General features: G+C 50.7%; 2 protein-coding genes across 2 annotated transcripts; one reads left to right on the forward strand and one right to left on the reverse strand.

Annotated features, from left to right (window-relative positions):
- Positions 1–39: 39 nt before the first annotated feature.
- TGME49_276110 (cytochrome b5 family heme/steroid binding domain-containing protein) lies at positions 40–2711 on the forward strand. Its single transcript, XM_002371576.2, has 3 exons — positions 40–692; positions 1513–1667; positions 2031–2711. Exons 1-3 carry the CDS (start codon positions 254–256, stop codon positions 2136–2138), a joined length of 702 nt encoding a protein of 233 aa, XP_002371617.1. The 5' UTR covers positions 40–253; the 3' UTR covers positions 2139–2711.
- A 755-nt stretch (positions 2712–3466) lies between these two features.
- Positions 3467–8769, reverse strand: TGME49_276100 (hypothetical protein). Its single transcript, XM_018781746.1, has 7 exons — positions 8148–8769; positions 7555–7632; positions 6784–7181; positions 6203–6345; positions 5614–5962; positions 4934–5303; positions 3467–4477 (listed from the first exon to the last, which is right to left on the reverse strand). Exons 1-7 carry the CDS (start codon positions 8628–8630, stop codon positions 4214–4216), a joined length of 2085 nt encoding a protein of 694 aa, XP_018638242.1. The 5' UTR covers positions 8631–8769; the 3' UTR covers positions 3467–4213.
- Positions 8770–11559: the final 2790 nt, after the last annotated feature.

The following is an 11559-nucleotide window of genomic DNA, read 5'->3' on the forward strand; positions in this document are numbered from 1 at the left end:
ACTTATTTCCTCCCTCTTTCTTTTTCTCTCGCCCCGCAGTTGCGCGCTCGACCGGCGGCGGAGACACACGCGAACGGCGAGACAAACGAGAGAGACAGGACACAAAGCGCGGGCGCTGCGAACGGCCTTCGTTGTCGGCCGCGTCGAGAAGAAAAAAAGAAGGAAAGCAAATTCCACGCGAAAGTCGTCTAAGGCGCGCTGTCTCGCCAGCTGAGTCTCTCTGTTTGGGCGACGACCTGCGGCGTCCTCACGCATGTTTCTTCAGGAGATCTGGCCGTCGTCCGACCAGGCGCGATCCCCTCTTCCTGGACTCTTTCTCTTCGAACACAGAAGTCTCCCCTTTTTCTGCAGCCTCTCTCCACTTTTCTTGGCATGTGATCGTTTTGTCTCTCCCTCGCGTTCGTCCTGCATCTGTGGCCTGTCCTGTCCAAACTTCGTTGCTGTGTCCCCGGCTCCTGTCCGGTCGCTTTCTTCTCCGTTTTGCCTTCTTCGCGCTTCCTTCTGTTCTCCATTCGTCGACGAGATGGCGGAGAAGAGTGAGCAGTGGCGGCAACGCGCCATTGCGATGGAGGAAGTGAAGAAACACAACTCAGAGAAAGACATTTGGTGCATCATCCACGGTGTCGTCTACGACCTCACGCCCCTCCTTCACAAACACCCTGGAGGCGTCGACGTCCTCCTCGACTTCGCTGGTGAGCAGAAGAAAAGGCTTCTCTGGCGACGAAAAACTCGAACTGTCCTTGAAAAGAATCAAACAAAAATGGCCTCTCTACCGCATTTCACACACAAAACACAGGTCACCCACTTGAAAAACATACATTCATGGACATGCACTTGTATAGAAACAGCTTTGGAAATGAGATGCTCCCTACCACATATATGTTTACTTACATTTATACGTATATACATATACATATATATATATATGCTTACATATATACATATATCCATATATATATATATATATATATGTATCACAGGTGCAAGATTTTTTGCATGTGCGCATGCGCATATATGAAGATTAATGTGCGTCGACATCTCTGGCGTGGTTTCTTGCTTGCCTCTTTCCTCCGTCTGTCTTCGTTTTCATAAAACGAGAACGGAAGTCCCTGGAAATGCGACTGCGGGACAACGTCTCTTCCTCTGTTTCTCGCCTTTCCCTGTGGTAGATAGTGCATCTGTTTTTTAACATATCCTTGAGGCTACCTGCCTGTTTGTGTATCCTTTTCCCTGTGCCTCTCTCTTTTCAGATGCACTCGTCGGCAGTTACATTTCTGCGTTTACACAGATCTCGATATGCATCTATTTGAGACAATATAACTTTTTTGTCGTTTTGTGTGAATTTTATCAAATCGACGTTCCATTCAACATCCTTCCAGCTGTTTCTCAATCATCGATGGCGCATGTCGTCTCTATTATTTAATTGAGGTCTAGTGCAGATCTACAGTTGCCTCCGTCTGTCTGTTCAAGTGTGTATATCTGTGTAGATCCTTTTTTAACTTCTTTATTTAGGCCAGGACGCGACGGAGGCGTTTGAAGACATAGGACACAGCTTCAGCGCCAGGCAGATGGCAGCGCCGTTCGCCATCGGAGTTCTCGAAGGATGCGAAAAATCTGCCACGGGCTGCATGAACAAAACGCTTCCGCGGAAAAACTGCTGCACTTCTGTAGGAAAACAAAACGGTTCTTCGAAGATAATAAGTCGATCTCATCTGCAGGAGCACAAGCGTCATGTTGCTCTCTGGCCATCTGGCTCTGTTGATATGTCTCTCTCGATCTGTCTGGTGGCTTCTCTCACATTTCTGCAGAACCGATTCTCTTCTTTCTTCCTCTCTTGTTCTCGTTTTCGTCTCTTCCTTCGTCTGTCTTCAACTCGCCTTCTCTCTCTCCACTTTCTGATTGCAGTGAAGCCTTCGCTCTCTCTGTCTGTTGCTCTCTGCGTTCGTTTTTCACTTGCTGGAAGATGCCGTCTCTGTGAACTCCAGAGGTTCGAGAGAGGCCTTCGTTGTTTTCCCTTTTCGCGTTTTCAGGCCACTGCGACAAAGGGCGCCGATTCTGTGAAAGGCAGCGTCGGCGCCGCCGCTCTGGTTGTTCTCGCAGCAGCAGCAGCTGTCTTCTACATTCTGAATCTTTCTTGACAAGCACAGCCACACTGGAGAACGGCCGTTGCCGGCAAAAGACAGAGGGAAGGCCGAGGAAAAGAGCTGAGAAGAAGTGAAGAAGACGTTTACAAAGGAGAGACGAAGTCCCCGAGAGGAGAAAAGGAGACAGACACAGAGGAGGAGACATGAGAGAAGCCACCCTTCGTTGTGTCTCCGTGGAGAGGGATCCTCTTCAACGCTCTCTTATCTGCTTTTTCTTCTGTCGCACTTTACTTTTTTTTCTCGTACCCTCGACACCGATTCCCGATTGTTCGTTTTCGTTTTTTTCCTCCCCTTTCGTCCTTCGCAACCTGGTTGCTCTTTCCTTTTCGCGTCTGTTCTTTGAAAGAGAGAGATGCGTTTCCCTGAGAAGCAGAAGCTCGGCTCTTCAACAGAGATGCACGCAGTGTGTACCTCAAGCGTCTTCTGCCTTAAACTTTCCGATCTCCTCTTCCTTTTTATCTCGCTCTCTCCATCTCTCCTGCGAGTCCACATCTCTCCTCTTTCGCCTCGAAAAAGACTGTCTCTTCCTCTCTAAAACGGACCATCTCTAGGATGCACGAAACAGCGCGGAGACACGCGTCTCACCGTTTCCACTGAAATTGCCCTTTACACGCCCGGCAGACAGCGTGGTGAGATTCCGAGTCGAAATGGTCGCGCAGAAGCCTTGAAATCTGACTCGCTGCTCAACGCCGCCCCCAAACCTGCGATCTTTTTTCGCTGAACTCGAAACACCCGAAGTGAAACGAGATTCTTCGAGAAAATGCAGGCCTTCGAGACACCTGTCACGGACGTGTATTTATTCTTTTCTCTAGATCTGCATTTATTCACTCTGTACGCGAAAGGGATGCCTCTTTTTTTTCTACAGAGTTTCACTGAAAAGAAGAATCCGACATCCAAGCTGGAGATGAAGACCTGCAACTGCAACAGCGCAGGCATGCTGTGAATCCTGCGGATCTCGCGTTTCCGAAGAAATCGGAAGACGCTCCGGCGGACATTCGCAGCACCCCAAATTCCGTTTCTGTTGCGCCTCCTCTAACTCGATGTCGAACGCAAGCAAATGCACCAGATTCCCAAGAGGCGCACTGTGAGAAAAGAAATGCAGCCAAGCGACGACACAGCTCGACAGTGTCCAGAGTAGAGAAAGGACAACGAACGCGTACGTCGAGGAAAAATACGCGAACAGAGGCGAGAGAGGGAGAAAGCCTGTCTTTTCGTCCTGTCTCCTCTCAAAAGAAAGCAAACAAACAGAAAAGAGACGGAGCACCCCAACGTCGCGACTCCTCGCCGTCTCACACAAAGAAAGGCCTGCTTCGGCTTTCTGCGTCAGACAACATATCCGAATATAAGCCGAAGCCGCTGAGATGCGGCCGGCAGTCAGTTTGTCCACGGAAATTCGGCAGAGAGGCACGGAGACACCTTCAGGTTGATGTATTCACATCTACATGCTTGGGCCGAAATGTACGAACAATGTGAGTATTTCCCCTTCTCTGTAAAACGAAAAAAGTAGAGACATATACCCTAAATCCTAAACATATTTAAATATATATATATATATATATATAAATGTATAAAAACAAATATATATTGCTGTAGATTTAAACGCGTATGACGCATTTCTTAACGAGTCTCGGACACCAGAGACGAAGAAACAGAAGCCTCCGAAAGAGGCTTCTCTCTTCAGCTGTACATTTCTCTCTTGTTGTTCGTGCTCGCCGCAGCGGTCTCTTCTGTTTCCTTTGAAGAAAAGCGGAGCACCCTTCTCCTTTCGAAGTTCGAGAAAGTTCGCTGTCTCCGGTTCTCCACTTTCTTCTCGAAGGCCCTCTGCGAACAAGCCTACCTCTTTTCAAGAACCGGAGCGCGTCCGTGAAACGTTGACTGTGCATAACTCCGTTTTTTTCAGTATCCCTTCCAAACAACGCATACATCCAGTCGATGTGATTAACTATTCAAATAAACATATAAACATATGTATATATATATGCCTATATTGTACATATTGTATATATATATATATTGTATATGCATGCGTGTATGTGCATGTACCCAGGTGTATATACCCCTCTGGATGATCATTCTTGTGTGGGAGGCGTCTCGGTTTGTGTCTCTGCCTTTTTTTCTTTTCGCGCTGCCTTTTCTTTCAGGTAGTTTTCCCATACTTCTCGCGCATTGTGACTCAAGTAGATGCACTGCCGCACGATGCGTTCCCCAGGAAGGTCCTCTTTCGCAGAAGGATTTTCAGTTTCTTCCTTCTCTCTCTCGAGCTCTGCGGCGTCCAGGTCGAAGGCAAGCGCGACGGAAGTCCAGATGCTTCGCGCCTTGTCGCTCTTCGCCACCTACGGAGACGCAGCACCGAGACAGGTTTCGAAGCATCACGAACCGGGGGACCTGCGTCGAACGCGAGAGGCTCCCATGTCCTGCCGGAGTCCACGTCCGTCCAGGAGAAGGGGAGAGAAAACGTCGGAGACGTTCATTCGAAAGGGCAGAAGACGGCAGAGAGAGACAACTTAGAAAAGAGAAACGGCGATGGGGCGGAAGGAGGTGCATCAGGATTTGAAAAGGAAGAAACCGGTGAGAGAGGAACGACGCTGAAAAAGAAAACGGAGAACCTGCCAAGAAAACATGTAGCAACCGTGGTATCTTTTTTCCAACGCCTCCAGAGAAGACGGCTCCCCGCCTCGTGGAGATCTTGGACAGTTCGTTTCCTTTCAAATTGTAAGTCTCTCTGAAGTGAGAGAAGCCGATCGCAAACCTTGTTGACTCACATCCCTGGATTTGCTTCCTTGACTTGCCTGGTGGCGGAGAAACTCCCGGATTTTCTTGGACAGAGAAGAGCGACGAAGAGCGTCGAGGTCGACCCAAGCAAACCAGTGGACATCGATTCGCACGTTTTCCAGCAGGTCCCTCGCCGGCATGTCTTGCAGAAATTCCTTCGAAAAACGTTTTTCCTCTTCAGTGTTCTTCTCTTCTTCCCCCTTCTGCTCGGGCGCGTTCTCTCTTGGCGAACTCGCATCTTCGCTCGCTCTCTTCTTCGACCGCCAGAGGAAAGACAGCGGAGAGCTGCGTTGCCCTCGGTGCCTTTTTCCGGACGCAGAGGAAAGTCCAGCACCGCTGTCTTTCGCGGCTTCCGCTCCAGTCCTTTCCGGAGCGGCGACGTGGAAGCTGCGATCAGACGAGAGAAGGAAAAGAGGACTCGTGACCAAGAGAGAGAAGGAACGGAGGAGAAAACGCAAGAGAACGAGGGGGAAACGAGAGAACAGAGCGGAGAGGCGGCAGGGGAAAGCGATGAACAGAAAGACTGAACGTAGGAGAACGAACTGGAAACTGTGGGAGGAAAGAAGAAAAGGAAAAGGAAGACGGAAAGTCAGCGCAACAGAACAAAGTGACACGAAACGGAGAGAAAAAACTGAAAACACGAGGAAAAATTCAAAGACAGAACACCAAGCAGTCGAAGAAGAAAAACGACGCTTACCGGTACTGCGTGTGGGCATGCAACTGAACGCCCACAGGCTGCTCAGACGCCGAAGAAGACAAGAGAGAAGAAGAAGAATGAGAAGAAGGCAGTCTTTGCCGCCTGGAGTGAGAAAAGAGAGTGACAAGCTGATTGTGCAGGGACTGGGTGGGGAGAGGAACGAGGAGACAAAGAGGAGAAAGAGAAAGAAGAGGAAACAGGAAGTCCACACTCGACCCCCCAGTGTAGGTCCGACTCTGCAAATGAAGAATCAACAACGCTTCGAGAATCGAATCCAACGAAGCGGCTTTGCAGTCCGAACAAAGAACATGGTGCAGACGCGTGACGACTCGCGAAAATCCATCAGAACCTGAAAAAAACAAGACAACCATGCAGCCTCCAGTTCGCTCTTTCCTCTCCAAGTTCTCGGTTTCCCTCCTCTCTCTTTCTCTTCTTCCGTGTGGACTGTCGCTCTCTCTGTCGCCTCTCTCTCGAGGAAGAGAGGAGGCATGGTGCCTGCTGTCCGGTCGTTGAGAGGCCCCGGCGGAGAGTTCTTCGAACTCGGACAGGACTCGCGATTTCTTTCTGGACTTTCTCGGATTGCACGCACCTGCGAGGAGGCTCCCGTTGATGAGGAAGAAGTCGCGTTGTGCGTCTTTTGCGTCTTGAACAAGATGAGGGAGAGCAGAAGGCGAAGAAATGTCCACTTCGTCTTCTCGGAAACAGATGGGCGGCAGGTGCACAAGGCGGTGCCTGAGCAGCGAGGAGTCGAGACGCAGAAGAGGCGGCAAAGGTGAGAAGAGCCAAGAGAGCGACGCCGCAGCAACGCATACCCCACAGGAAGCTGTCCAGAGGGAGAGCCGGAGGCCGCCGAAATACCTTTCCAGTCGACACAGAGACACAGTTCCTAGGATTTCACCTTCTACGCTGTGAGCCGGAATACTCACAGAACAGCGATGGAGAAGGTCAGTGAAACGCGCGCGCGCCTCTCAGACAAATCTCTCTCTCTTCCGCAACCTCCCTCTTCTTCGTCTCCCTGCATGTTCATACATTTCTAACGCCACCGGCAAACCGCTCTTCTATTTTGTCGCTTCCCTCCTCTGAAAAGGCGAGGCAAAACTCGCGCGTCGCGAAGGCCAATCGGTGCCATCCCCTGTTCAGCAGAGTTCTCTGCGCCCGGTAGAGCCTCACAAGAAGTCCAGAAGGTCTTCCGCCGCACTCGGCCGCATGCGCTCGATCTCTGCTTTCTGCAGAAGATCGACAAAGTCTCCGCGGCACGTTGACTCCGTCCAGAAGCGTTCGAAAGCAGCTGTCGCCTCCTCTCCCCCCCCGCCGCTCTCCGGTGTACAGACAGCCCGGAAGTGGACGGCGAGGCGCTCTCTGTCTCGCTCGAGTTTCCTGCCCTCGCCGAGACCGACCGACGCGCGCCGCGAAGAAAACTGGGGAGAATATTGCCGAGACTGCGCGGCCGGCGAAGGCTCAAGGAGACTCTGTGAAGCGGCGACCGGCGCGTCTCCTGACGACTCAAGTCCACATACACCCGAGTCGACTGTCGAGACGCTCGCTTCGCGCCAGGCCTCCGCTTGTTTCTGCGGAAGAAACGAAGCCACAGAACCGAAATACATCGAGACAAACACACGAAAAAAAACAAATGGACAGAGCGATATCTATACATATATATATATATATGTATAAAGTCGCACATATATATATATATAGAAATGTATTTATAAATATTCATATGTATATGCATATAAATGTATAAATGTAAATGTATTATATTTACATATCCGTCAATGTATATATACATGCATATAGGGCAGAGAGGTCGGGGGTACGGCTGTATTTCCGATTTCGCACAGATCTGTTCTGTTTCCCCCTTGTTCATTTTCCACGCATTTTTTTCTGGTGTTCCTGGTGGAGTCTGTCTCCCTTCTGCCGCGGCTTTTCTTCCGTCGCTACCTCGGCAGAGAGACAGCTGGATGCCGCGGAGAGAAGCGACAGGCGAAGGAAGTCGACTGAGAGGGAAAGTGCGACGGCCTGCAAGCGTCGAAAGAGGGAGACGCGTTTTTGAAGACAGTTCAGAAGCGCAGCAGCCGAGCAACGCGTCGCGAGACGAAGAGGAGACGACACAGAAGCTGCTGGAAGACGAGAGAACATACGGCAGAAGACCTAAAACAACGGATTGAACGCGCACACAGAGAGAAGAGAGAGAAGAAAGAGAAGAAAGAGAAGACCGGGAGGGGAAAGGAGAGAATCGAAGCGAGAACGCGACGGCGAGAAAAGGAGGGAGAAACGCAGAGACAGCGGCGGATACCAATAGTGATAAGAGAGAGAAGGGAGAGAAGAAGAGGATTTAGCAAGGTGCAGAGAAGCGGAGAAAGAATTCGCACTGACTGTGTCAGAGAGAGGCGCACAGAGGCTGAAGAGGAAAGTCGGAAGACTCAGGGATAGAAGAGGAGCACGAAGCCAAAGCATCTGTTTCAGTTCCACGGTTAGCACAGTGAGGCTCTTATCTCGCACCCAAGCGTCGGTTGAGAGCACCGACTTCTTACCTCCTCGGCAATTTCTTTGCGCTTCGCATTTATTTCAAAGAACGCAGACACCATAGTTTTCTCTCCTTTCTCTCTGTCTCCTTCTTCGCGGCATCCCTCCTTCTCTCGTTCATCGTCTCTCGCTTTCTCTGTTTTCTCGCGCACCACACGCAACGCCTCTGCGGCGAGACGAGCCAAGTCTTCGGCGAATTCTTCGTCGAGTTGTCCGTTCGACTCTGCGCGCGAAGCAGCGTCTATACACTCGAGGTCTGCGAGCCTCGCCGCTTCCCAGAAGGCCGAGGCGCGCCGCGAAATTTCCTCCAGGTCGCCGAGAAGGTCTTTCTTGGACAAGTCTCTCCATCGCAGTCGGTCCGAGGCAGCGCAGAGCGACAGAGAAGAAGAAGAAGAGGACGAAGAAGAGAACGAAGTAAGAAAAGGAGAGGGACGCTGAGAAGAGGGAGAGAGAGGAAACGCGGGAGACACTGAAGAGACCGAAGCTTCCATGGCTGGTCCGTCGCGGTAGTCACGCAGAGCGCGCACAAGAAAGGAAAAGAATGAGAGGAGAGAGAAGCCACGAGCGCGAAGGACAACCAGACGAGAAGTGAAAACAAGAAGAGAGCAGAACGAGAGAAGAGAGGAGAGAAGAGAGCAGAAGGAGAGAAGAGAGCCGAAGGAGAGAAGAGAGCAGAAGGAGAGAAGAGAGGAGAGAAGAGAGCAGAAGGAGAGAAGAGAGCAGAAGGAGAGAAGAGAGCAGAAGGAGAGAAGAGAGGAGAGAAGAGAGCAGAAGGAGAGAAGAGAGGAGAGAAGGAGAGAAGAGAGCAGAAGGAGAGAAGAGAGCAGAAGGAGAGAAGAGAGCAGAACGAGAGAAGAGAGGAGAGAAGGAGAGAAGGAGAGAAGAGAGCAGAACGAGAGAAGAGAGCAGAAGGAGAGAAGAGAGGAGAGAAGGAGAGAAGAGAGCAGAACGAGAGAAGAGAGCAGAACGAGAGAAGAGAGGAGAGAAGAGAGCAGGAGGAGAGAAGTAGAGAAGAGAGGAGAGAAGGAGAGAAGAGAGGAGAGAAGGAGAGGAGAGAGGAGAGAAGGAGAGAAGAGAGCAGAAGGAGAGAAGAGAGCAGAAGGAGAGAAGAGAGCAGAAGGAGAGAAGAGAGCAGAAGGAGAGAATGGGAGAAGAGAGAAGGATAGAAGATAGGAGGGAGATGGAGAAGAAGACGACGACGAGGCCGAAAAGAGAGGAGAAGAAGAAGGCGCAAGATGTGTGTGGAGGAAGAACAAGAAGAGGCGAGTCTGCGCAAAGAAAAAGAGGCGGACAGAACGTTAAATTGGGATGGCTGGCCGTCTGCCAGAAGAAAACCGACAGATGTGCAGACCGCAGATGGACGGCTGCTCTTCAAGCCGGAGAACGAGAAAGGAAAAAGAGGCTTAGAAGAAAAGACTGCCTTCGCGGAGAGCGAAAAGAAGAAGAGAAGTAGCAGAAAGAAGGCTAGACGCAAGGACTCTGACAACTTGTTGGAGAAATGCGTCGAAAAGCCGTCCAGTACTCGCCTGCGCCTGTCCGCTGTGCTGCCGCTGTCCTGGCGGACGCCTCGAGTTGAGACTCTTTCTCCGTTTTCTCTCTAGTTCCGTTTCGCGTTTGCTTTCTACTTCGCTGTCGTTCTCTTTCAGCTTCTGTTCGCTAGCTTGAACATGTCGGGGGAGGAACAAGGGAATATCGAGGTCACACTCTCGTTGTGCTTTCAGTGAGCAAAGAGGTCCTAGACTGCGTAGGTCTGAGAAAAGCGAAAAACATTGCCGAGAGGAATGCAGGAAAGCAAAAACAAACGAAGAACTTATTCACTTTCTCTACACTTCACTAGGAGTTATTTCTCAAAAAAGATACAGTCTCCAACTTCTTGACAAGCAGGTACCCTTCGTCCCCCGATAAGGTCCACTGTGTCGCGACAATGTGCAACGCTCCCCCTGCAGAGTGTCTTCCGGCTGCTCTCTCTTCTCTGCTGTTCTTCTCTCTATCTCCTTCATATTCTTTTCTGCTTGTCTCTCCGTCGTTGTTTCCTCCTTCCCTCGCAGCTGTCGTTTTCTCAGTCTCTCTCGTCGTGTCTCCTCTCTCTCGTCCTGTTCTCTCTTCTTTTCCCCGTTGCACTTTTCTCTTTCTCCTTGTTCTCCCCTGCTTTATGTTCTCCTCCGTTTCTTCTCTCTCGGTTGATCTTCCTCCTTTTCTCTGTCCCCGCGCGCTTCGTCCTTCCGTGGCTATCGTCCTCTTCCTTTTTCTCACTCTCTGCTGTGCTCCGTTGCCTTCCCCCTCCGTCTCTCGGTCGGTCAGAAATCTGGAAAGGAACGAAAGAATCAAGCCAAGCAGAAAGGGGAAACAGATGAAAACCGAGAAGAAGCGTCAAGCACGGAGGATGCACCGGAGAGTGATGCAGAAAAAGTCAGGAGACGCGAGTAAAGAAGCGAAAGGAAGCAGAAGAGAAGAAGCAAATGCACTCACGAGAAAACCAGACGAGGTGAGAAGAACAACGGACTTTAACGGCGAAGAGATGAGCAGGAGGAGATTCAAAAAATGTGGAAAAGGAGAAGAGCAAACGCAGAAAAAGGAAGGACTGAAATGATTTCCTTCTGACTGCCTCAGAGTTCTCTTTCACCAGTGGTCGAGTCTCGAACTTCAAAGGCCGTTGCGTCGTTGCAGTTTGACAAGACATGGAGTGTAATAAACTGGATATCTAGAGGAAACTGGATCGTTTCGAAAGGACGGAATGACTCGAAATGCTCAAATTTAGACCGTTGTAATGGAGGTGTGTGTGTGTGTAGGGAAATGAGAAGCGAAAGAGAGGCAAAAATGAAGTTTGAATGGAAAAACGCGCTCACGCCTTGCGTTTAATTCCCATCGAAACCGCAGTGATGTGAGAGACCGAACAGACCAAGAAATTCGCCAGTCTGTTTCTTTCTTCTCTTCTCCCTCTCTCGTTCTTCTTTCTTCGCTCTTGTTTCTTTTTTGTTTCTGCCCGCGCGTCGCCCTCTGCCGTTTCTCCACGGTCCCCCCACAGCAGAGACTGTCTCCTCCGTAGTGGCCCGTGGAGACAGGGCCTGCGAGTGTCTGTCGTGAAGTTTTCCTTTCTCTGTTTTTCCTGGGCCTCGACTTGCCGCCGGAGAAAAAACCTCGAGCAGCGAGGCGAATGCTCGACCGGAAGGCGCAGCGACGGAAGCGCTGATCGCTGGAGAGAAGACCGAGACCGGATTTGTGACCAGTCCACGATCGTCGAAAAAAAGAATAACGTCTTTCTTCTTTTTCTCCACTCTTCACGTGGAGCTCCACAAGCAGCAACAGCTAAAGCGTTTTTCCTGCCGCATACTCCAGCAGAGTGGAGAGGATAGAAAAGAGAAACCCATCCCTTTTACTCCGAGCTGTTCCAGACACTGGCGAGGGACAGGCGCAAGCTGC

This window comes from Toxoplasma gondii, chromosome III (genome assembly GCF_000006565.2).
Source record: "Toxoplasma gondii ME49 chromosome III, whole genome shotgun sequence".
Lineage (NCBI taxonomy): Eukaryota > Apicomplexa > Conoidasida > Eucoccidiorida > Sarcocystidae > Toxoplasma > Toxoplasma gondii.

What these genes read in the sequence shown, in the direction of transcription:
- TGME49_276100 (XM_018781746.1), bottom strand. Translation starts at nt 8,630, where the DNA reads ATGGAAGCTTCGGTCTCTTCAGTGTCTCCCGCGTTTCCTCTCTCTCCC. An exon ending in CCAGCTGTCTCTCTGCCGAG is followed by an intron (nt 7,182 to 7,554) that starts GTAGCGACGGAA and finishes TTTCTTCCGCAG; the next exon opens with AAACAAGCGGAGGCCTGGCG. An exon ending in GGGAGTTTCTCCGCCACCAG is followed by an intron (nt 4,478 to 4,933) that starts GCAAGTCAAGGA and finishes GCGTCTCCGTAG; the next exon opens with GTGGCGAAGAGCGACAAGGC.
- TGME49_276110 (XM_002371576.2), top strand. Translation starts at nt 254, where the DNA reads ATGTTTCTTCAGGAGATCTGGCCGTCGTCCGACCAGGCGCGATCCCCT. An exon ending in CGTCCTCCTCGACTTCGCTG is followed by an intron (nt 693 to 1,512) that starts GTGAGCAGAAGA and finishes TTCTTTATTTAG; the next exon opens with GCCAGGACGCGACGGAGGCG. An exon ending in GGAAAAACTGCTGCACTTCT is followed by an intron (nt 1,668 to 2,030) that starts GTAGGAAAACAA and finishes TCGCGTTTTCAG; the next exon opens with GCCACTGCGACAAAGGGCGC.